Source organism: Pseudopipra pipra, chromosome 4 (genome assembly GCF_036250125.1).
Source record: "Pseudopipra pipra isolate bDixPip1 chromosome 4, bDixPip1.hap1, whole genome shotgun sequence".
NCBI lineage: Eukaryota > Metazoa > Chordata > Aves > Passeriformes > Pipridae > Pseudopipra > Pseudopipra pipra.
In genome coordinates, this window is record NC_087552.1 from 31357665 (window position 1) to 31383156 (window position 25492).

Below are 25492 nucleotides of genomic sequence, written 5' to 3' on the forward strand. Positions count from 1 at the left end.
GGGGACAAACTCCCCACTGCTCCATGCCTTTGTGAGGTTTAATGAATGAGGGCAGGCAGAGAACAGATGCAGTGAGCTGGGCAGGGAGTGTGCCAAGACTTGCTTGTCAAATCATATTTGCTACAGTGCTGCAGGGTTGGAGCCCAAGGGGATCTGGGACTGACTGGGGTGTAGAGGCACTTGCCAAAGCCCCCCAGGCTGCTGAGCCCTTGGAGCAGCCCTGCCTGGGCATGAGGAGGGGACAAGGTGGCTGTTGCTGGGGCACTTCTTGGTGCACAGGGATTGCACTGGGGAACAAATGGGCTCCAGAGCTGGCTTAACTGAAGTGTCAAGTGTCACTGGTTTTAAACCAGTTTTAGTAGATTTGGTTATTTTTGGTATGGAGTTTGGGTTTTTTGGCTTAGGTTTTCCGTAGCTACACAAGCATAGTTGACTTTCCCAGTTGAGAGTTAATGACATGGGGATGGGAGGGAAATGAATCACCAAGACTACAGGAAAATTATTTTCAGGAGAACAATAATTCCATATATAATTTTTTTTTTGTTCTGTCACTTGATAGCTCATTGGCCATAAGGCACCAGCTTGGAATCTTTGTAGACTGAGAGCAATGGCCTGTCTACACCTGAGTTAGTTCAAGATAAAAAAAGCCTTCATGATACTTGTATGAGAGTCATAGAAAGAGTCCTATAGAGATGAATGGTAGCTGGATTGAGGCCAAAACCATCACATGCCTCTTTGTAGTAGTTGCATAAACAGAGGATGAGTAGATAATTTCCCGCTCTCTTCTGCTCTTGTCTAAGATCTTTCTTGTCATAGATAATTATAAATCAAAAATAATGAACTTCCCCTTTAATGCATTTGAAGCTTTGGCATGAAATGGCGTAAACAAGTTCTGAGATCTAGCATATGGGGGCATTAAACCTAATTATTAATAGATAAATAACATAATCAAAAACTGAAGGAGCAGTTTAGGGCTAGTAGTGTTTTATGCTAATATGTATATCCATAAATAGTAATAATTTGTGTGTCCTGTGACTAATTTTGTATTCACAGAATAGATGCACTCTGTGCAAAATGAATAGAACAGAGAGGAGCTAGTTTAGTGTGCTGCCTGCCTGGACCTACGAGTCCTCCCCCAGACCTCGGCTCTTCCTGTGCTCCTGGAATGCACAAGGATAATACTTCAATTCATGCCTCCTTCTGGTTTTTGCTTTCAGTTCAGTGATTTGGCTCAAGCGAGGTAACACGAGGATCTGTCCTTTTTAGACTATGGTCTTTTATGAGTGGACAAGTTCTGCTCTTATATTTTTAAGTTTTCCTACAAATCTGTTTGAACACTGAAAACCGGAAAGAACTATCTGTGGCTGAATTAAGTGTTAGCAATATGTTTAACCTGAAGTATTTAAGTTAGAGCAAAGAGGCCTTTAATTGTCCATGTGTTTTTTAAAAATAAATCTCTTCTGCAAATCAAACTAATGCATAGCTATACAAATTCCTAGTTTTCCTCTAGGGTTATAAACTCATTATTATATATCCACTTAATTATTTCTCCTTCGTTACCCCTTTTATCTGTGTACTCTGGCAGTCACAGCTCCACAGGCAGTGATGCTCAGTGCATGTACCCCTATAGCACAGTCATTCAAACACTGGGTGAACCACTCTCAGAAAGATTTCTACTTTGCTGTCTCCATGAGTCCTATTTTTCTTCTGAATAAAGCATTAAACCCTTTGATAGGTCTGACTATATAGTGACTGAAAGAAACAAGGTTTCTTAAATAAATATGCTCATGGAAGTTGCTGAGTGATTTCTTCTCCTTTAACTTTGTATAAGTACACCACACGGTCTAGTGGATATGAAGTATTTATTTTTCCTAAAGAAAATGCTTGTATTTGTTCCAGGGGCAAAAAGGTTTATATGGTTTTGTTCTTTCTTTAACTGCTTCTATTTTTCTACAAAATATTATTAGGATTTATTTAAATTAACTGAATGTAGGAAGAAAATAAATGCTACTGTTAAACAATCAGAGCCAACCTTGCAGTCTGGACTTGAGAGAAGTGGAAAAATGTTTGAGGAAAATGATCAAAATACAAACTCTAAGTATAATTTTCAACGCTTTGACAAAAATATTCTTGTGTAATTTGGACTGGTCTGCATGACTAGCATTGGGTAAGATTGAAAAGGTCAGGTTGAAGATCATATAGCTGTAGTGTGCTGTGGGAGTCAAACCCACATGCTCCCAGGGAAGTTTGGTCTGTGGGTGACCCTCTCTTGGGAAGAGTTTTCCTCTGGCTGTGGCACTGACCGGCACAGCTTCATCCCCTGGGGTGATCACCCTTCCAGCTGCACAGCCCCACAACTGCAGCGAGCCCCCAGGGTGATGGGCAGACAACGGGAGTCAGTGGTGCTGCCCTCACAGTGCCGGGCACCCCTTTGCTTGGGAGACCGCAGTCAGTTTGTAACCAACCTGGGCCAAAACCTGGGGAGCAAAGCTGGTAGCCAGTGTGTCCTGAGAAAAGAGTATTTCCCCTCTCTTGCCCCTGTGCTGCAGGCACTGCTTCCTAGGCAAACTGCCCCAACCCTGGGTTCCTTCTCTCAGTAGCAGGAGTTACAGTTGATGTAGGATATGCATTGTGGGAAAAAGCAGTTCTGCAGCTGCAGGTCAGGATTGCCTCCTGGGGGTGGCAGTCAGAGTATCCTTTTGGACCAGAGCTGGATGCATCCAGGCAGAGAAAAGCAGGTGCCCTAAGCCAGGGTACAGCCACGAGAGACCCCAGCAAACCAAAAATGCTCCATTACTGACAGCAAGGCTCCAGCCACTGCCTGAGAAGACAACGGTTTTGATTGATTGCAATACTATGCCCAAATATATATAAATAAAGGAAATCTGGACAAGAGCTTTTTGATAATATTATTTCCCCTTCTGCATAATTCATCTGTTTCTAATAGTTTACTGGACTTTTTCTCTGCAGTCAGTACTGATAGCTGTATTCTGCAAGAAAAAAATGTAAAGTAGGACAAGCAGTTACTTTAAACTAGAACTTACTTTTGACAGCTACAATCTGACTATGCTAAACTGAATAGTAAAAGTTACAGCTGATTTGTGGCAAATGGTAACCTCAGGGGTCTGAGACGGGTTAATTATTGCTACAGTTACATCTACTGCCTGCAATGCATTTGCTACAGAGGTTGGAGAGACTGTAAAGTTTATTTTTCCAGGTATTATTTGAACCTGTTGCAAAAGAAAAAAAAGGGTTCCATTGAAATTAAACTCTATGTTTATTATTAAAAAAAAAGTGGGGGTGAATCTGCTAGAATTACTTGATTAAGGAATTAACAAAACTGCTTCTGGTGGGGAAACCTGCTAGTTTTGGTGATTTGTTGTACAAATCCCAATGATAGCAGCAGATCATATACCATTTCCTCTCTATTTTAATTTGTTAATAGAAGAGAATAGAAGTCTGATTACAACAAGCAAATCCCATGAAACCTCTAAAATCTGGTAAACATCAGAGATGATAAAGCAAATCTTCAACTTCTACTCCATGTGTATGCACAGTATACAAATGTATAAATCTCTTCAACTTGTGAAGAAAATAAAAATTGAGATAATGCTGCCTTCCTGGTGCATTTTTTTTTTTTTTTTTTTTTTACATTTAGGTAAAATGAATTTCAAAGCACTTCTGTAATTTGAAAAGACTAGTGCACTAGCCTTTAGGCTTTTTTTTGCCTGAATTTTGGAGAACTGATGACAGTAAGATATCTATGTACCACATACAGCTGTGTAGGTCTTCTAAGGCCCGAGTAATCTTGACATCAATAACAAGTAATTAGCACCCATTGACTTGAGTGAATTAGCAGGGTTATGGGAAAAAGAGAACCTAAAAGAGAACACTAAAAACTCTATAAACCTTTATTAGAACAAGTTCTTTAAAATCTCAAACTCTTATATACAATTAACTAATATTGTGACTTTCAAATATTTACATTACAAAATAATTTGGAACAGCTATTTGATAAAATAGTTGAATATACAGTAATTTCATATCAGAAAGTTAACCAAAGTTGATTTTATAGCCTTCCAATGGGTTTAGCATTACAAAAAAATATTTTTTTAATCTCAGAGCAAGAGTTATCTATGAATCTATAACTTAGAATAACATAGAAACTAAAAAGAATGTTCCTTTTTGCTGAGGTTACTGTTAGGGTTATGTTCTTTACAAGTCCAGGACTCTTATGGAATTAATTAACTGCTGGCAATGCCAGTAACCTTATGTTTGTAATATTATGGAGGAGTTATTTCTATTTTGATAAGATAACGATTTTTAACATATGTAGGAGAGATGTTGCCTAATTATCCTTCTTATTATCCATGTATTTCTCAAAAAAATCCTCCTTCGGATCTGTAGCTTTTCTGCCTTCTGCAGAACAAAAAGGCCTCACACTGTAAATTAGATGTCAAATTGCCTTGAAGTGCTGGATAAGTACTGAAATAATTGAGGAAAATGGAAGAAGAGGTAACAGTTCCTTAGGGATCATCACATTTGCTAAACATTGTAGAACAATATACAGTGGAAGAGATTTTCTGTTTGCACGCGTTTTCCTAATTTATACTGAGGGATGATAATTTGAGTTATAAGTTGCCAGTAGATGTTGCAAGAGGATGGGTTGGCTCAGATCAGGCTGACGATGAGGACATTACAGCGGAGGCCTAAATAAATTTAGTGATAATAAAATAATTTTTGAAACCTGCTGATATCTTATCTGCTGTCCGGTTGTCCTTTTTGTTTTGTGGGTTAGAGGACCTGACTATGTGCATCATTTAGGGAAAATTAGGGTGCCTCAACCAAAGATGTCAAGTCAATATTCATGAACTGGAATATTAGAATGTTTTGGTTTACTCATGTAGGAGAGAAGTTATCTAAATCCCCTGCAATTCAGTTCACCTACAAGATTAAAATACTGGGACAAAACAGTGCAAAAGGAGATGACCAGGAACTGATGACAAGTGTGAAACAAACAGGAGTGCAAGGGGCTCACAGGCAAGAGAGAAATACCAAATGGGGTCAGGGAAGAGAGGGGCCAAGGTAGCACCCAGGCTGAAGCTGAGCCCATGAACCCATTGTCCGCAGAAAGTAACCGGAGCAAGTGGGTGCTGGGCAATGGCCGTGGCAAATGCAGAAGCCAATGTGAAAACCACGATCAAAGAAAGAGACCAGTGGGGTGAAACAGGGCAGTGCAGAGCCAGGCTGAGGTATCAGATGAATGAATGACCCCCTCCATAGTTAAAGGCTGGGGAAGAAGAACAACGATGTAAAAACATTTAGGGAAAATAGAAATGCTAAAAATCATATTTGTCTGGTATGGAGGCAATCTGTTAACATTATCCATAACTATACTGAAATGCAAACTACTTGGCCAAGGAACTGCCCAAAGCACTGTTTTGTATTTTTAAATGCCTAGAAAGTACCTGAAGAAGAAAATAAATTCCCTAGCATGTCAGATTTTAGAGAGGGTAAATGACATACCCTGGATAATCATAAAGCTCTAACTGAGACATAAGTTCTGGGCAAAATTTATTTTAAAGTTTGATATAGAGATTGATTAATCATGAACACCAGAATAAGAATTAATGCTTATTGGCATGAGTTTACAGAATATAATTCACTCAAGGTAAATTTAAAAAATAAAATATATAAGTGAAACTAAATCTCTGAGAAACTGACTTGGAACTGTGCAGCATTTTATCTGGCAGAAGGACCACCTAGAATTAACATTAATCCCAAACCATCAACATGCACAACGCAGGCTCTTATCAAATGCCACAGCAGAGTGAGGTAGTGCACTGTGCTGTCATTGATGTGTGGCTAGGACAGGATGATGGATCATCATCGTGTCAGAACTGAGTTATACCAAACAATGTCACCTTTGGGCATTGGTTAATTTTCAAAAGCAAAAAAAATAAAATACAAAAGCAAAGACTCCTTTTTGTCCCAGCTGTGCATCAGCTCTCTTCAGGGAGAAGGTGGTGAATGTTGGACATGGGGCTGTGTGGGCTGGAGCAAGGTAGGGTGAGAGTCACAGGTGGACACTGGGGAACTGCTGACTGCCCTCCAACTGACTGCCCTCCAACCACGCAGCTGGTAATGGTCCCAAAATACATCTTTTTATCTTGTACCATTAAAGAAATGTTCTCTGTTTTGGGCATCCTCAGGTTACTGCTTTGCAGACTGTAGGAAGGCTGAGCATAACATATTTTTCTGTTGGAAAGAAGTTGCTAACAAAGCTGCTACTGAAAAATATCTACTACTGTTTTTTAAAATTTTCTGAATTTCAATCTACCACTTTTTTCCCCCCTGCATTATTTTAAACCAATATTCTACAGAATGGGTTTGCTCTCAGGAAATAGTGGAAATGTTTGTAAAAGAAAAAAGTTGACTGAGCTTAGAACACTTTTTTCAAAGTTAAAAACCATCCAAGCAGGGAAAATCTATTTACCATTACTCATCAATTAAATCCAATATTTGTAATAAATAGTTTTGGACAATGATGAAGTCTTTTATTCTTTGAGGAAATTACTGATCAAGTCATATTCAATAATGAATGAATGTTGTTAGCTGTAAACATTCTTTCCTTCTATATTGTGACACATCCTTTATTATTCACAAAGGTGAACCATCCTCTGTATTTGTCAGCTGTTAGTGACACTTAGAAGCCATCCCAGAGGCTTGGGGCATTTGTTTTCTCTCTTTAACCAAGATATGCATGATAACTTATTAGTGAGTTATTTGCAGGCAAACTAAAACTGATCATATTAAAGATGTATTGAGTGGGAAGGCACTCTATATTTAAATAGAAGATGAGGATAGGTAGGATATGATAGGGTAGGATATAAGATATGGTAGGATGTGAATTTGCTTTTTTAAATAAGACAAAGGAAGCTTTGCACGGACATGGATCTGCTTTTACGTGTGTTACATATTTAAACTACCTCCCTAAGAGACTTGCTATAGAAAATCAATGGACACAGTTGTAATGTTTATATTCCCACCCTGAGGTATCCCAAGAGTCTCATTTTTTTTTCAGTGTAATTAAAGGTGACCAGGCACACTTATAAGTCCATGTCTTTCAAATATTGCAAGCTCAATATTCAACAACAGAAGCAGCAGAAAAGCATCTGAAAACCTTGACGGAGTAGTCACACATAACACATACCCATCTAAACCTATGTTTGGTGTGAATACTGACCTGTTCAATTTTTCAAGCTCGCTTATTTAAAAAAAAAAAATGTTTTCAAGTTGAATATTCCTGAAGTAGGTGGTTAGAGAACAGCCCTCGGCAGGGAGGAGACTTACATGGAGAGAGCTAGCCCAGGGCGCTCATCTATGGAGATAATGAACTGAAAGGCAATCTCAAAATAATAGTTTTCACTTCTCCGAAGCCTTTAATTTGAAAACCAAAAAACACACTACAGACAGAGTCCATGCCCTTGCTGGGCTGCAGTCACTTCTGGCTTTTCCTTTGAGAGGCTTCTCAGCTGCTCTCTCTCTGTCCTCAGAGGTGGTCTGTCAGTCCTAGCCTGGTACCTCCCCAGCAGATGCTCTGTGCAAATCAGTGCACCATTCAGAAAAAGCAAATTGAAAAATAAACATTGCATAGGCATGAGCTTCACATCCACAAAGCCAGGGCTGTCCAGAATTATGGACATGGAAACAAACACCCTCGAAAAACAAAACAAAGAAACCCACCGAACTTTGAACAGAAGTGGTTTTAAGTGCTGCACAATACAAAACTGCAGAATGAGATAGAATCATGAACTATTTTGAGAACTTGGGGGGGGGGAGGAAGAGGTTTCTCTTGATTTGTGAGGAATGTAATTGCAGAAAGAATTTAAATCACTCTCTAATCTTGCTACTGTGCTTTTCTTTTTTTCTTTTCTTTTTTTTCCTTCCCCTTGGTGATGTTTCCTTTCTGAAGACCATATATAGCAGGATACAACCAAAGCATTTGCTTGTCTGGCCTTTTGAGGTGAATTATATTTAAATCCAGTTCTTCCAATATCTGGGTGATGGTTAGCTTGTGTGCTGCTTCCCTTTATCCAGTTCTTTGCTGCTCTGACTTCATGATTCACCATCACTGTGAACACACAGGAGAGAAAAAACACACCGGTGTCATGCTGTTGGGTTAGTTGTCTCAGCAGGAAATAATATGAAAAAGTATCTCTGGAGTCCACATGAAGGTGTTACCAGAAAATAAATCTGTCAGTCATGCAACAGATGAACAGACTCCATCTGCAGTGTTGGATGCTGGCAGCATGGGCTGCTCTGATTTCTCTGATGGTTAGTGGCTGCCCAGCACAGCCTGTCTCCTGCTCCGAAGCCTCTTTCCACAGGTGAGGATAACTTTCTATAAATAGAATTTTTGTATTACATCTGACCTCGTAACAGGTGCATTTTCTCTTTGTCCCACTGGTTTCTGCCCAGCTAGTTTGTTCCCTAGCTCTTTCTTAATAATGTTCTTAATTATGTTCATGCCAACATGAAAAATGAGACATCTTTTATCGGCTGACTGGATTTCAGTCAGCATTAACAGCAGGGTTTTAAACCACTTTTGAAGTTAAAAAGCCACTCATAATATTTTACGTTTTTTTAAGTCCCTTGTCAAACTGAGGCACATCCTGGGAAGGCAGTACTTCCTTCTGTACTAACTTATTACCCACCCAGAACATCTCTCCATAAGAAAGACTCACCCTTTTCAGACAGAAAGACTAGGAGGGTGCCCAGCAGCACCCAAGGCAAACCAAATCTCTCAGGAGGTGTGATAAAGCGTAAGGGGATTGCTTGTACTCCACATCCTACAGCAACCCATGCTGTGATGGGGACAGGCTGTGCTGATTTTGCTGGGGGAAGTAAAGGTCCCTGGAGTAGAGATTGCTTTTGTACCCTCTTGTGCACCACAGGAGAATCAGCCCTTGCCTGCTGGCCCTGCTTCCACTGCCTGCTCCCTCCTGCATGGACAGGATGGGAGCCCTGGGCCCAAGGAGGCTGGGGATGTTTCTGTGCTCAGGCACAATCAGGATTTTAGCACTAGGTTTCAAAGCCGAGACATATTATTTCAAATATATATTTTGAAAAATGTATATAATTTTTGAAAACGTATACATATATTTGTAACTTAGCTTACATGCAAAGTAGGTGACCTCCACCTACCAAGGAGCCTGGACTGTCATATATTGCCTCCTGTGCACAAATGTGCAGCCTTGATGCTCCTGAGTACAAATTTTGTTATAATAATAGCTTTGTTTCATTTTACTTCATAGTCTTTTACTTTCCTTGCTCAAAATAGCTGCAGAAAACATCTATTTATCTGTATGTAGTTCTCTTTCTAACATTATTTATTCATCTAAGCGTTTGATCAGGAAAACCAGCAGATATTGGTCTGATAGGGTTCAATTGCAGGAATAAACAGAAATCAGGTTTTTTTCATTGTTTACCCAGAAATCCCACCACTTCAGATACCTTTTCTCATTGAAATAAAGCATATTTTGAAATTTCATGTGTAACGAAATTTGCAGAATTAGATCAGACTTAAGGGAAACACTCAACTTAGAAATATTTTACCACCATGGGGTTCTGTTCTTTAAACTTTTAAAAACTTTTATATTAAAAAGTCACTTACTCTGAAAGATAGTTTTGGAACAACTTTCATTCTGAAAACATCAAAATGTCACTATTGAAATGGTTAGTCTCATATAGTTTCAAAATTATATCACAATCATTCATAGTTCAAAACATTTTGGTCTTGATGAATTTCCCCCCAGCATCTTTATGAAGCACAGAAACAACATAGCCATCTCTGTTCAGTGAGGCCTTGAGATGTTTCCCATACTGAAATATCGTCAATAAAATCTAAAAGAGAAATTACCATAATTTGAGAAGAATTTTGCCCAAACAAAGCAGTCTTTCAGAATCTGAAATTGAATCTAATAATCTCACACTTTGTATTCAACTAACATCCTTTGTCGGAGCAGCTCTGACTGTTTTAGAGATAAATTTCCTGGTTTTATTTGCATTTTTTTGCCTTTCCACAATTTCTCTATAGTCTGATTCTAAGGTACCAGTCACAAGAAAATATACTTAAATGACATGTGTGCCTTTGCTCTGACTGAAGCATATTTGTCTGAACAGGGTTGCTTTTTTGCATCAAGGCTTAAGCCTCACTATATTATTCTGAAGTGGCAATAACTCTGTTTGACAGGTTGAAGAACTTGAGGTAAGGTGTAGCCTAAAGATGCCTTTTGACAGCCAAGAGCAAAAACACCTCATTCTGATGGGGTTAATGCAAATCCAGTACAAAAGCACTTTAGCAAGGATGATATTTAAGATGTCAGTTCAAGCTGGTATGTCATGATGACTTTTTTTCTGAAAATGAATTGTTTAAGTTTTGGAAAGTAAACTTAATGCTTAGGTTGGTGTGCCTAAAAAGCCTTTTAGAGTATGACTGACGTTTGCTAGTGTTAGCATATGACTGAAGCATGCTTTGTCCTATACTCCCTGCTATAGTCAGTGGAATGCTCAGCAAATCTGCTTTTAGAGAACCACTGTGCAGCTGCCTCTCCTTAACAATATTCCCCCTCTGAGTTACCATTTAGAGGCAGGAAGGGAAGACACAGATGGCTAGCAAATCCAGGATCTTTTCCAGCTGCTCAGGGTAAAATTAATGTGCTTGTTTGCATTTGGAACCTAGGATCTAAATCTTTTTTTAAACAAAACTAAACTAAAGCAAAAACCTCACAGCACAATGATGATTTCTCTTGCAATAGGTGTAGGCAGAAACCTTTTAAATACAAATGGCTGCACTGGACAAGCCCCATCCAAAAGGTCCCCTGAAACTGCAGCTTTGGAGCAACTGAGTTGCAAACTCTTCAGCGGTGGTGATTTAACATCCCTGCTATTTAATTCCTGAGCAAGAAAACTCAGGAAAGAGGACTAGGATATTATGAGAGTCCACAGTGGGAGGTGCAGTTCTGCCAGAGAGACATATTCATCTGAATTATCTGGTGCCATGGGAAGCAGAAGACCCAGGTTCCCTTCCTGCCACCTGTCCCTGCTCCTGGCCTTGCCTGATAGCATCACTGCTTCCACTGCACCGGATAGTTTACTTGTTTGTTATCATAACCTGGCACAGAGGAGCTGCTCTGCCCACTACCCAAAACGCAGCTGCAACACAAGGGTGCGGGTAAGGGCAATGTGTAGCCTCTTGTTTCCAGCTGGAAACAGAATTTTTAATTAGGGAAAATGGGAGTTTGAGAGGGGTTTAGGATTTCTGGCCAAAATACTGAGGAAACCAGCCAGGAAGATTTTAAGTTTACAAGCTGTCAGGATTGTGGTTTTGCATCCCTCTGGGATCTCTGCTTGTACTATGAGCTAGTGCCAGCTTGGGGGGGAGTGCTGCACCAGGGCACTGGGAAGGTCCTTTAGGTTTCTCTGGGGTCAGACAAGTCCCTGTCTGGCAAGTCACAGCTCCAGCCAAAACATCTGGCAGTAGTTCTCAGGGACCTATAGGCACCAGACGGCAGAGGGGAACTGGGTGCCTGCACTGGTGAAGAGTGCCAAGGAAGCTATGCTGAATGCTTGTATTAACACCTTGGGAAACTGTGATTAAAGTCTGATCAGCAAGTGTTGTCTGTCTTGCACCAGTTTACAACTGTAAGATTATTTAGGGTTGCAATTTACTGGCAGAGACCTTTTTAGAAATAAGAGTGTCAAGCCTTTTGTTTAAGTTGAAGTCAAAGTCCCTATATATAAAAACTTTAAAATTTATATAGACCAAAGAATCACTCTGTAATTACATACAAAAAATTGATTATTTTAGAGTGACATTGACTGTATTTCTTCAAATAATATAATGAATTAAAGTACCTTGGGTTGGCAATTGATTCTTTTTCTTCTTCTCTTACGGTAGGCAAACATTCACAGTCAGCTGAAAAAGGATAAGAAACAAGACCATAGTTACTCTTGGCAATTCTTCTACATGTATTTCAAAAAAGCATCAATTTTTATCATGCAGTCTCTCTAAAATGTAGATCTGTGGATACATTTCTGCACTGTTTTATCTGCACAGACCCCATAGCATAAATGTTACACATTTTAAATCCTCCTTCCTTTTGATAAGTGTTACCAGAATTTCTTTATTACATATATTTCAGTTATTTATGTACACCTATACAAATTAACTATTTTTGACAACTGCTTCCCTACAAACTGCCATGGGTAGGGTTGTTTCTTAATCTTCCATTGCTTATAGTTGCACCTATGCTTTATAGTAGAGCTGGGAATTTGGGGCTGGAGTTTAGGAAACACTAGCACACACACACACAAGTATGTGAAATATTTGTTCCCTTCTCTCCACAAAATTTTAAAAAATATTTTACAACACTATTGTCCCGTGTAGTACACTTAATGTGTCTCTTTCACTATTGCCACTTAGCACATGTTTTCCACTGGAGCTTACAGACCTCAAAGGTCAAAACCCCATCACGTGGAGCGCTGTGCTAACGCAAAGAAATGCTCCAAAGAGTTTCATGTCCTGAAAAACAAAGCATCCCTCGTAGGTCAGGCAAATGAGCCATTTGGATATAAGGCAAGGGACCAGGAATGAAAAAAATATCAGTGTTTCAGCATTTCCTAGCCAGTGAAAAGCTGTTCGGGGTTCAAAATCAGGCCTCGGTTAATTCACGCCTTACCAAAGACCCACATTTTTTGAGGAGAGCCTTGAAGGAGAATGCAGGGCCCTTAAGGATTTTGACTGGGAGATTACAGTCGGGAGGAAAATGAGGGGGAAAATGCAAGATAACTTAGAGGGAACTGAGAAGGGAGCTGAAGATGCTGCTGCTGGTAGTTACTGAAGATTCTAATTGCTCCATGGGCTGATAGACTTGCAGGAGAGGGGAAGGATGTATTCATAAGTTCCTGACAGCAGCTTTAAGTCAATGGTGGTCTGAGCTACAAACAAATGCGGATTTCTCCTACAATAACACAATGTGGAGCACAAAACTGTAGAAATCCTGAAGACTGAAAGGATTAGATGCTTCATAGAAATTAATATTTAGCATTAAAAATGTGTATTTAAAAATATAAACACCCCTCACAGCTATACATGTGTTAAATAGAAATGTCTACTGGAAACTGAAAACATTTATGAGATTCCACCACATGTTAAAAATAAACTCCCACACAAACTAAAATACTCCTCTGAAAAATTCTACCCCTGACATTTGTGCAGTTATTTTAGTAGGAGGGAGCCAAGATCAGAACTAAAATGTTGTAGGAAAAGCAGTGACATGCATACAAAACACCTTACATTGATTTTCTACATGTGGGATCTACGTCAGCTAGCAAGAGAGGGAGAATGGAGTAGAGGGGTTACCGTGTACCATTTTTGTTCATGCTGTTCATCCATTTATCAAGCTCTTCCATTTCTATCTCCATAACAGAGGGCGTGTCTTCTTCAAAAATAGGACTTGAAAGAAGAGAGGGGGAAGAAAAGCATTACACAAAATGTTAATTTGTACAACTTACAATGTAGCGATTTTGTATGACTCTTTCATAATTCCAGACACATGTATTATCTGTGGAAAGCCATCCGAGGAGATGCCCACCCAATGGGTTTGAACCAAACAGCTGCAAACAGATGCAAGGGAGCAACACTGAGATGCTGGTCCTGGGCAGAGGTGGGGGGGGCTGAGACATAACACGCAGAGGGACTCAGTGCAGCCTGATGTGTGCCAGAGCACAAGATCACTGCAGCTTCTTGAAAACTGTCCCTGCTGTAAATAGAAAACTAAAAAATAAGATAGTTTGTCTCTGCCCTGCTGGAACACGTGGCAAAAGTCTCATTGCTCCAGTGATAAAATCAAAAGGCCTAATGTTTCATCATAGCTGTGACTGACATTTGCAGTGACTTCAAAAGGAAAGGTCATGAGTAGAGTAACTGCATTTATTTAAATGCCTCCACTTAGCTTCCTTTTTCTTATCATTCCTGCAGTCATAAGATAGAAAAAAACTTTTTAGCAAAAAACCCTTTTTTCCTTCCTAGATCCAATTTATGAACTTTCAGTATTGATTAGCAAAATGGAGCTCAATAAAAGGTAACAATAAAAATTATCACCCTGAAAGAGCCTCACAGCTTTTGGCTTGTTTTTCCAGCATCTAAGGCATTGCTCCCATGACAGCCAGGCAAGCCTTTCTGCCTCACCTCTGAGTGAGAAGACAAACTTGAAAAACAGGGGAGAAAGACACAGAGCTTATTCTGAACAGTAAAAGCCTGTGATGAGTCTGGGAACTGATCCCCTTTGCTCCTGGGGTACCTCGTGTGTCTGGTGGCTGATGGAGCAGGAGGTGCCTAGAGCAGGTGCAGCAGGGGCTGCAGGCTGTGGGTGCCTGTGCAGCAGTGCTCGCCTCAGTCACCGCATCTCCTCCTGCTCTAGTCTTACACCTTCAGCCAGGTACTGAAGTCACACTTTAACCACCTGTAGAGATAGTTAGCTGGTGCAATTGATGGCAAAAAGTAATGGTGTTTAGTGTATGGTAAAATTAAAACAGGTGGTGAAGGCAACAAAAATCATAATATCCTGTTAGAATAAAATTAAAAAAAAAATTAAAAAGAGAGATATTCATAAAATTTACCTTTTCACATTTTCACTTCCCAGCTCATCTGGAAAAGAAGAAAGTTGGTGTTCATAGTTCTGCATGATACATACCTCTTTGTATATACAAGGTCCAGACAAGGCAAGCAAGCCTTGGATAGTGTCAGGTAAAACAGGTTGCATTTTCATAAGGCATGAAAAGTAAATTGTAGATGAAAGACAAAATATCTCATCCTGTTTGTAATTTTCAGAGGAGCCTATTATTTTTAATCTTGAAGACACTAGCAGCTCATTATTAGCTCAGCCATGCTGGGAGGAAGCCAAGTGTCAGTGCTGCAGTGGGTGGGACAGGGCAGATGCACGCTTCCCTGAGCAAAACAGATGTCATGAGGGAAATGGTATCCTGAAAAGGAACCACTTCTGCAAATATACTGTTTACGGGAGGCATTGGGACATTTTTCTACAGATTACACACAGGCAATCCAGCTCTGTCTGGAGACTCTGGGAGGCACTCATGGAGAGAAGAGGGGGTTGGACTTGCATGGCAGATTAAATCTCAGTCAGGCAAATGAAGCTGATGTCAAAAGGGATCTAAAGCTACTTATGATCCCAAGACAAAGTAAAGATGGGGGAGAAAATGGTGTAAGAGATAAATAACTTTCCCTCCAGGAATCGAGTGACTGAAAAGCCTGTCTTAAATTAGCTTATTTTTAATTCATTTTTGCCGATGGGTGCTGATACCTCCCAGTTGTTCCAGTACTCCTGCATTTCCTGACTGCAGGGCCACACAAAAACTACAGAGCCATCTGCCCAAGCCTTGAGGATGCTCCAAGCTCCTAGCTCCAAGCAGTAGACACAGGGCAAGAGAACCCAGGATTGTGTTCCTGAAAGGTGCCACATTTCCTATCTCTCTGAAGAGTGTACCTGCACCTCAAATCATCTAGAAACAGGTAGGCAACTAGATGCCTGGTTGTGAATTCATTTCTTTAGAGGGAGATGCAGTGATAAGGCAAATGCAGCCTAAAAACACCCTGAAAAATTTACTTAAAATCTGTGTTGAATGTGTTGAACTGCCTGCAGGCTGAGGAGCTTACAGCTGCACTCTGGCTCTGTAGAGACACAGATACAACCATTTCAGGACTTCACTCACCAGATGTGTGGTTTTAATATGACACTTCAGTTTGTTTTCTGTTGCTTGACACTCCAAGTTACCACTTTCTTTGCTAAGAGATGAAGGCACCTTCCTGAAGCACTGCTCACCCTACCACAGCACCCAGGGCACTCTGACCATGGGATTCCTAGCTCATTTACTGTGACTTTTTTTCATAGCAGCCACTATCCTGTAGGATTGGGATCCCTTAAAATTGTTCCTTAAAATGGAACAATTGTTCTTATTTTATTGAAGCTCCAAGCAACTTTACCTTGTGGGCAGTATAGGCAATAGAAGCATTAATTTCACTTTGCATGAAGTTATTGAGCATAAAGGGAGAATAAGCATTTGCAGCCACACAGTTACATCCCTAAGTGTTCTCAGCATTGCCAGGAGCTGGAGCTCAGTGCCACGGCTCCCATGGGTGTGCAGCATGAGCAGGAGGCACGAAGAAGGAGAATTAGCTCCTGCCCAAGTAGAGGTGCGTGCCCAGGTACTGCTGCCAAGGAGGATCCTTCTCCTATCTGTCAAACATGCAACTACAGTCAGAGAAGAACATCCTAAATGTGGCATCACGGGCCTCCAAATAACATTTTGTTAATGTTGAGCACATCCTAAAAATATTCTTTTGATGCACAAGAAGACAAATTTACCTTGCTTAGACTTTTTCCTTTTATGATGTGTTACGAAAAACGTGATCAATAAAATCAGCAGGACCAGCAGCACGACAGGGACAATATATATCAAGATAGACTGTTCTGCTGCTTCTAGGCTGTCCTCATCATTCACAGCATTCGGCTCACTACTTGAAGTACTTTCTGTTTCAAAGCTGCTTTCAGTAGCGCTTGCCACAAGTACTGTCTCATGGTCATTCACGGTCGAAGAACCCATAGCAGGATGAGATGTTACTGTAACAGTGGGTAATGTCGATGGTCCATCTCCTGATCCATCATTTTCAGGGCCTGTCAAATATAGGAGGACAACTTAATGTTTTCTGGGTTTCATTAGTATTATCAGTGAGTCACAGTGTACAGCTTTAGTATTTACTTTCTATTTCATGTCTTTAAAAAATTAGCAGATGCCCCATACACACAGATTTGAAGTCTTGGGCATCAGATGTAAAATTAGATTACAAATTTATCACAAAATCTTACCAGTTGTGACCATGTTCTTCAGCTGGCTTTTACTGGGACAAGTCAGCATGCGTGGTCTGTCTGTACAAAGCTGCCTTGCAAAAACAGACTTCTTTTTCTGCAGGTTGACATCCGGCCTTGCTCACACATAAAATTATTTTGCTTCTCAGTAAACCACACTAGCCTGTTTTGCTCCTCAGTCTTGGCACATACATCCCTCCCCTTACCAAAGGAGTTAAGTACTCCCTTCAGGGAGACCATTATCCCTGGTTCACTAATTCCTTTGGTTCATGCATCTCCCTGTTTCTGTGCTTTTCTCAAATTTCTTAAGTTTGTCTCACTGTGAAAAACAGAATTGGTGAAAGGAAGTCTGAAGGATGCAGAAGCTGCTGACTTCCACTTATGCCTGGGCTAGAAGAGGTGGTAGTAACACAGGGACACGTTACTGGGTACAGATGCAATTAACTGTTCCTCTGTCTGATCCTACAGGCTGGCTGAAGGAGCATATGGTAAAGCATTAATGCTGATTATTCCTCATAAATGCTAAGCCTGGGGGTTTTGAACCTCAGTTTTGGTTTTGGTTTAATTTATCATGCATTTTGCAAGTGGCTAAAATTTGCTATATTGGTAATAGTGAAACAAGTGTTTTTTTGAGGCTAATTAAGAATCTGTATTGACTGTCACAGAGTGTAAAGCTTAAAACAAGTATAGCAAATTATGGGCAGGAATCAGTCCTTAGATATATTACGATAGCATGCTTCCTAATGCAAAGCCTTCAATAATTTTCTTAGCATGATGGGGTTTTTGTGTTGTTTGCCCTTTCACATACAATGCTGGCACAGTGCAAGTCTCATTTTATGCAATAAAGCAGGATGGGATTTCATGACTTTCGCAATGACATGTTTCTCCTCATTCTTGTAAAGTGCTGGGCAGCCATAGTTTCCACTAGAGTTAGCAAGAGCTTAAGGTTTTCAGCACCTCAGTGCTGGCATTTCCAATCTCACAGGACCGGAACCAAAAGTACTTAGCATTTTAAATGCTTTTGTAAACACATTAATCTTCATAATGGCCCTGAGAGATGAGCAGTTATCATCTCCATTTTACAAATGAGAAATCAGAAGGACAGGGATGCTGTCCTTCCAAGGGACGCCAAGTGAGAAAGGAAAACTGGGATTAGAGCGCTATCTCTTGCTTAATCCTCTCTGCAGCATCTCCTCTCTCCCATCAGATTTGTCTCGAAGAGATGAGTATTTAATGAGACTGTATTTCAGTTTCACATGAATAAAATTATTTGAGTGTGACAGCAGTGTTCTATCTAGATTTTTATGCTGTGCATATCACACAGGCACCTGATTGTTTTATTCTTTCCTAAAAACTAGGAAAGAATTTGAATACTTAATAAACAATACATAATACTTGTATATAGTGTTTAGTACTGTGAAGGTCACCAGACTACTGCACCACAATAGGACAATGAAAATGATAGCTCTTTAGTCGCAAAGCACTTTTTATCTATAGTCTCTCTATTGCTTTCTTCTATATTTATTATTTCAATCAAGAGCAAAACACTATCTCTGCCTCCCTTGCAGGTAATGACCCCTTATGCGTGTGCTCCTCCACCCCTTTCCGTGATCTGCTAGCAGTCCTTAATCCTATCGCAGAGAACAGGAAGGAGAGCTTCTCTCCCTTATTATTTTGGCCATTTGTCTTTTCTTTCCCAAGTTTATAGTTCCTAGCGCCTGCAGCGACTCCATTTGGATTGCTGCTGTGCAGAGCAGACAGGTAGCACTAGAGATATCTGTGCCACAGACTGTGGTGTGATAGACCGTGCCACTGGCAGAGCTGATGGCCCACTACAGCCTCACAGAACCTCTTCAATGACCTTGCTCATTTTCTTCCTTTAGCCATCGTCCTTGAAACCCATTGCCTGACACATTTGATATATTGAGAGGGACAAGCCTGTTGCTTAAAATAGTATGAATGTGAAAGGGTGTGGAGAACATACTTCGTTTCTCGTTTACGCTTAGGGTTAAAATGGATTTTTCAAATGTCTAAAGCATGGTGTGGCTTTAAAGCAAAGCAAACAGTCACACCTCATTAACTGAAGCGCTAAAGCTTCAACTGCAGAGTATGCTGTGCTTGATTTCCGAGACTTTTCCAGTATCTTTGATATTTTTCCTGTTTTTGAGCTATGAAGCAGACTTAAAATCATTTTTCTCTGTGTGAAATAGAATTACCTTTTCTAGTCTCTAGGAAAAGAAAATGGCAAATCAGAGGGAGTGACCTTGCTGCCATGTACTTTTGTTCACTTTGCATAATTAAAGGGACAAAACAGCATCTCTCTGGGAACACCATTTCCTCTTACAGAGATCTTTTCTCTGAGTGAATTAAATACATCTTGCAGCAGAAGGGCACCCAATTGCAGAATGTTCTTGCAAGGATATTGCTCTTATTTCCTGTTTTACCTGCTGCCTCAACATATCTCTCTCCCCTGTCACCTCTGAGGACCAGAGCTCAGACCAGAGGGATGCCCTACCTGTCACATGGCAGTTGCTCTCACTCTCAGGCCACCCATACATCGCACTTTTTACACAGTAGGAGAGCACAACCTGCACCAGGGTTGGCCTGGTGGCTTGCACCATGGAAGTATTTGTACCTCCAGTTTGGCAGGCAGAGACAGGCTGAGGCCTCCCATGCAGCTGCACAGCTTGCCGTAGCCAACTGCCCAGGCCCCATGAGACCCACGTGGCTGGCCTCAAGAGAGCTGCTGTTTTTCACAGTGTTTCAGTTTGAAGTGCTCAAAATAGCAAGTGGGCTGTGTTGCAGCTGACCCCAGTGGCTGTTTTGTAGGGTGAATGAAAGCTGGGTGTTGCAAGGTTTGGAGCAGGGCAGAATCGCATCTGAAAGCTGGTGATTTTGTGAGATGCTATTCAAATGTTTTCTCTGTGCCAGACGTGCAGTGGTAATTCATACCATGAACTGTCTTGTTAGCTCTGCTGGGGTTTCATCTTGCAGATATCTATTGCCTCCCTGCAAATGGGAATCTGACCATAACATAACATAACAGGATGGAAAACCAAGGCCAAAGGAGTGCAACGAGCAGCAAGTCACATATGATCATGTACGTATCTTCTTGACTTTGCAAAGCCCATGCCCTTTCTCTTGCTGAGCTAAGCCTCATGCTGTTGGCTGCAGTCCAACATCCATACTCATCCCTCTGCACAGCTTGTCCAAGGAGCATGTGCTCATACAACAACTGCGTCAGCTTCACTTTTGTCTGAACTGCCTGGGGCATAAATGCTGGTGACTTCTTCTCATGTTGAGGGAAGTGGATGGGAACACACCACAGCTTCAGACCAGCCCATATTGTTACTTTCCATGCTTTCAAGGAAGAGGGGCTGGCACGCAGCTGCATCCCACCCTGATGGGGAGGTGGGCACAGCTGGGACTGGAAGCTAAGAAGCTGGAGCCGGAAGTTAAGAAGTCCTCAGGTTTCCACCATCAAGGTGTTAGAGGATCTAGTCCTCAAGGGACCAAAATGTCTGAGAAAGCACTAGCAGCATCTCAGAAAAGGTTCAATTAACAGTTCTTAAAAATTTTGAAAAAGCTATGTCCCTATATATAGATACCATGGTATAAGGTGTTATTCAGTATTCTCTACTTCAAAAATATGCTCGGATCATTGATGGTCTTTGCTTGAGTTTTGGAGGTGCTCTCAAACCTGCTTTTTATGGGAGACAGAGGGAGTTGAATGTACCAAGTGGTTTTACAGATTGGAGTCCAAAATAACACATCTCAGTCAAACAAACAACACTTCTGTTGTTGCAGCATTTCTTCCTCTGAGGTTTGTGCTGCAGCACTCAGAGGAGATGATATGAGCTTCCTGATTAAGTAAGCAGGAAAACAGGTTTCTGAATTCAGTTGGATGCAAGGCAAAGGAAAATAGCAAAGGAAAATAGCCATCAGTCAGCACATTTGGTTCTGTTGTAAAACCGAACCTGCCGCCTTACCATCAGACTCAAGGACTGGGGTCTCTAAAGGGAATTTTTCAAATTACACTACAGTATCTACTTACAGAAGAAAAAGGAATGGGGTAGAAAGAAAGCAAGAGCTGTGTCACTGGGATAGCCAGGCTTACTAGTTTGAAAGGAAAATTTTTGTCCCATAAGCTATAAAAATGCAGTGAAAGGAATACCCACGAGAAGATGACAGAACAAGAAAAGGCTATAAAGCTGGTATGAAGTTACCACATCCTATATCACTCTGCTCTACACACACATTCCTTCTGTTGGTATAGTCATACCACTCCACATGATCTGTGTGATCCTCTCCCATATTGCTTGGCTCATCCCTGCACTGTTCCTCTCCCACATTTCAGATTGCTGTAAGAAGGGCTGTTCCTTGCCACGGCCAGGGCTTGCCCAGATGCCTGTTGAGTCAGGTCTTGCCTGTCAGTCTGGCTGGAAGAGGAATCCTTAAAAGCCTGCAGGCGAGCTGTTGGGTGCGTATGCTGTTCTGATGAGGGAGCACAGGCATTTCAGGATGGCTAATCTGTAGACAAGATCCTATTAAAACGAGGTGCTTAGAAAGCGTTATCTAGGTATAACCTGAAAGAGGAAACAACTGTTTAAGCTCATTTATAGATGATGGAAACTGCTTTTCCTCACTGTATTTTCATCCAGCTGAAGTGCTGCACTAACTGCTGATATTGCAAATTCAGGCACGCGTCTTAGTGTCATTTCTCATCCCCAGTACTAAAGGTTTTCCAGACCAATGTATGCATTTAGTTGCTTCTACTTAGTCTCGTGGCCTTCTAGTGCTGCATCTGTGATACCCATGCAACCTCACTGTGATGTAAATCTTTTAGTGCTCCTTGCTCTCAGGAGGACTCTGAAATTAAAGATTCAAAAGCTCCGGAGGCTTTCCAGCTATCATAAAATCTTGTGATGGAAAAGAGACTGGTGCTACTGACTGAAATTTAGTATAAAGTCTTGCTGATGTAAATGAGAGATTTTCTGAAATGCCCCTGAAGCACTTGAATAAAACACAGTGAATGTTTGTGTATGTGGATAAAAGGGAGGAATGGGAGTAAATATGTAGGAAGAAGTGATGTGTTCGGTAGAAAGGATTTTTCATCTGCTTTTTAGAGGACTGCACTTTGGGAAGACAGTATGTACCAAATCCTTATTACTTACATTTTTGCTTTTACAGAAAATTTCAACAGGTGACTCTAATGGGTTCAAACCTATTCTTGAGTTCATTACTCTAGGAGGAAATAGGTCAAAACTATCCCTGTCTGAGAGATCTTGGCTTTTTAGGGACTTAACCTGAAAGGCACTTCTCTGCCAAGGCGAGAGTTGCTGCCTGTGCTCATGGTACAAGCTGCTGAATATCTGGACCTTTGATAGCAATGTTTCTTTGAATGACAGCTCAAAACAATAGCACAATAGACACAATCTTCAACTTGGTGATCTTATGGGTTTTACTATTCCTCTCTCTCACACATTTTCTTGCTCCCCATGTCAGGCTGCGTATGCTGCAATGTCCCATGTGTTTCACTGAACACAGTGGGAGATGGCATACCCTGAGAAATGACTGTAGGGTCAGAGCCTGTTCCTGTAAGCTATAGTGAGAGTCTAAATGCTTGTTACTAGGGTCAGCACACATAGCTAGGTAGGTGTTTAGGGCTGTTGCAAGGCTGAGCCAGTGAGCACCATCACCTACAGTAGAGAGAGCCACTGTCACCTGTAGGGCTGTCTGGCTGCATTAAAGCCAGGGAAAGAGAAGTGGTGCAAATCCTGATGTTCCTTCAGTATGGAGTCATGAGAAGGCCAGCACCCAGAGCTGAGACCTCAGGAATGCGCTTAGAGCTACGGGATTAGAGTAATTGTAGCATAGACAGGAGAAAACCATCCATAAAGCATAATCCAAGTGGCAAGGCTAACAAGGCTCTGGCATGGTATGGGAATAGGATTTATAAAGGCTTTAATCTGTCTATGCTGCAAGATTTAATCATACTCTGTTTGCCTATTTTGTAAATGGTATTTAGACAGCAGACCACTTTAAAGGTGAGGACTGTGTCTGGTAAATCGTAAAGTTCCCTTACAATTCCTGCCCTGTTGATCTGTGAACAAGGAGGATTGAAAGCAAAGGATCTCCCTGGGAGGCTGCCCTCAGTGGAGGGGCTCTTGACCCACCAGTGCCTCTAGGGTACCTAAGCCCTACAAAAACTTTTCCCCCACCGGTTCAATTTCCCCCGAAGGCCCAAGTTCACAACTTCCCCCTCCCACCTCCCACCCTTGCAGTCAGAGTACTCCCCCAGTACATTTTGGGGCTGGTTGCATAAGCAAAAGATGCCTTTGTATGGGGAGCAAAGGTGGGTGTTCTCCTCCCCTTCCCCAGCTGCTGCAGGCTGGCTCCAGAAAGTCAGGGCTGATGGGGCCTGGGGAGGGTTCTGACAGGACTGACTCACTCCTGAAGAGAAACCATTCCAAAAATAACCAGAATTTAAAGGGGGAAGTACTGATAGGAAGCCTCTGAAGGCAGGCAGGGTGTGGGCTGGGGCACCTGACATCTGCCTGGTGCTTGAAGCAGTCTTTAATGCCCGTGGCAAAGAAGGACAGGGAGGCTGAGGGGACTGGGGACTAAGGTATCCCTCCACCCTGGGGAGGTGGTGATGAAATAGTATTGATCAGTACCCTGCTCATGAGCTAAGGAAGCAGGAGCCTGATCACACTGTGTCTCCTGCATTGTGCTCCTCCTTTTCCCTGAGACCTCCGTTTTGCTCTGCCCATGGCAGGATTTTTGTTCCTCTGACCGCTTTGGTTCTGAGCTATATATGTTCAGTGCTTGCAGCATATTTTCCTGATGTGTCTGCAGTGCAGCAGAGCTGTAGTAACACAATGAAGACCAAACCATTTTATACCTCACTTAGCTCACTCTTACAGCTGAGCAAGACTCCTAAGCGCAAGCAGCTCAGCAGCACACGGGGAATCTGCAGCCCAGCTTTACACCCTGCTTATAGTACTGGTTTTCAGGGGAAAAGTAGCCACACCGAACCCCCTATTACAGAAATGCATTTTAAAACCTTAAGAGAAGAAGTCCAGTGATGGTTGAGAGGCAGCAAACACTTCTAGTCCATACTGAGGCACTTTGACAGGGATTTTTTTGATACTGAAAGGCTTGTAAGCACCACCTGTCAAGGTTTCACTAAAAGACCTGCCTGTCATGTGCAGTCCCTGGCTGCCAAAATGCCAGTGGAACCAACAAGAGCCTCTACAAGCCCAGCACCACCCAGCATTTTGCCACAAGTAGCTTTTTCACTCGTGGTCCTTCCCTTCAGAAGGTCAGGACCTAAATCCATGCTGCCGGACACTTTGTTCTGCAGCTGAGAATTCAAAATATTTGTCTCCGGAACCGGCTGTTCTTTTGTTAAACCAGTTTCAGTGCACTGGGACTGCGGAAATTGGCAGTCAGCTTTTGAATGGAAGCAGTTCTGTCTTTAACTTTACTGTTAAATGCTGGTAGTATTGGGTGTGGGATTTAAAAATTTCAACAAATAACTAAAATTAGAAGTGAAATGCCTACTGGCTCAACATGGAAACTCCAATTCCCTACACAACTGCAATTTAGGAAACGTAGGAATTGTAGGATTAGGTTGCTGCTGTTTGGGGTTAGGTCTAACAAGAAAAAATCAAACCTTCAAAGAAGAGAGGCAGCTTTAAGCAGAGAGGGTAAACAAAGCAAAAAGCAGCAGAGAGCAAGTCCCCACAGATCTTCTCCCGGTGCTTAGCTTGGAGGGTGTTGCCCTCCAACTCGGTCCCATCGCTGCAGGCATAAAACGTGGTCCCACCTCGGCAGGCAAAAGGCACTTTTTTACTCACCATTTCCAAAAGATCCTCCAGCCAGCGACAGGGCAGAGAGCAGAGTGATAAAGCTGGGGTTTCGCATGCTGCCCTGGCAGTGCTCCCACCTGAGGGGCGCTCCGTCAGCCTCCCTGCTGCACCCAAACATCTACATTTCCTGCTTCCTGCCGAGGTGCATCTGAGCTGCATTTCTTCAGGAGATGGACTCTCTTTGATGGGTTTTAGGAAGTGATGTAATTCCGTCTGGGCCTGTCAAGCAAGCAATGATTGCAAAAGAAAAAGAAGAAAAAAAAAAACAGAAGTTGCACTTCAAGCACGAACTTGGCTGAAGCACCTTTATTCTGTAGATGAGAGAGCTCCTGCTCTCCTCCACTCCTTTCACACCCGAGTTTACTACCTTCTATCTTCATCTACACACAGCACCACAGGGACAGACATCACACAAATACAAACCAGACACAAAATTTCATTGTTGTGAGTTAGTGGGAAGGTTTTATGTCACTTTTCAAGGTGGTTGAGCAAGCAAATTTCAAAAGTGCCTCCTCTCTTGCCTTGCTTTTCAGGCATGGTAGGACACTGAGTGCATTTATGACCCTAAAAAGCAACCCCAAGTGGGTTGTCTCTAGCAAATGAGATGAATTGCTAGCTCTCTCAGCAGCCTGTAACCGGTATTCTGGACTAATTTGTACCAAGGAACAG

At 41.6% G+C, this 25492-nt stretch overlaps 1 protein-coding gene across 1 annotated transcript; it reads right to left on the minus strand.

The window, feature by feature from the left end:
* Nucleotides 1-3897: 3897 nt before the first annotated feature.
* TMEM154 (transmembrane protein 154) lies at nucleotides 3898-25026 on the minus strand. Its single transcript, XM_064652249.1, has 6 exons — nucleotides 24812-25026; nucleotides 16449-16757; nucleotides 14686-14713; nucleotides 13434-13519; nucleotides 11920-11980; nucleotides 3898-8134 (listed from the first exon to the last, which is right to left on the minus strand). The coding sequence occupies exons 1-6, from the start codon at nucleotides 24939-24941 to the stop codon at nucleotides 8119-8121; spliced, it is 630 nt and encodes a 209-aa protein (XP_064508319.1). The 5' UTR covers nucleotides 24942-25026; the 3' UTR covers nucleotides 3898-8118.
* Nucleotides 25027-25492: the final 466 nt, after the last annotated feature.

What these genes read in the sequence shown, in the direction of transcription:
- TMEM154 (XM_064652249.1), bottom strand. Translation starts at nt 24,941, where the DNA reads ATGTTTGGGTGCAGCAGGGAGGCTGACGGAGCGCCCCTCAGGTGGGAG. An exon ending in AAGGAAAAAGTCTAAGCAAG is followed by an intron (nt 14,714 to 16,448) that starts GTAAATTTGTCT and finishes CTTCTTTTCCAG; the next exon opens with ATGAGCTGGGAAGTGAAAAT. An exon ending in GAACAGCATGAACAAAAATG is followed by an intron (nt 11,981 to 13,433) that starts GTACACGGTAAC and finishes ATCCTTTTTCAG; the next exon opens with CTGACTGTGAATGTTTGCCT.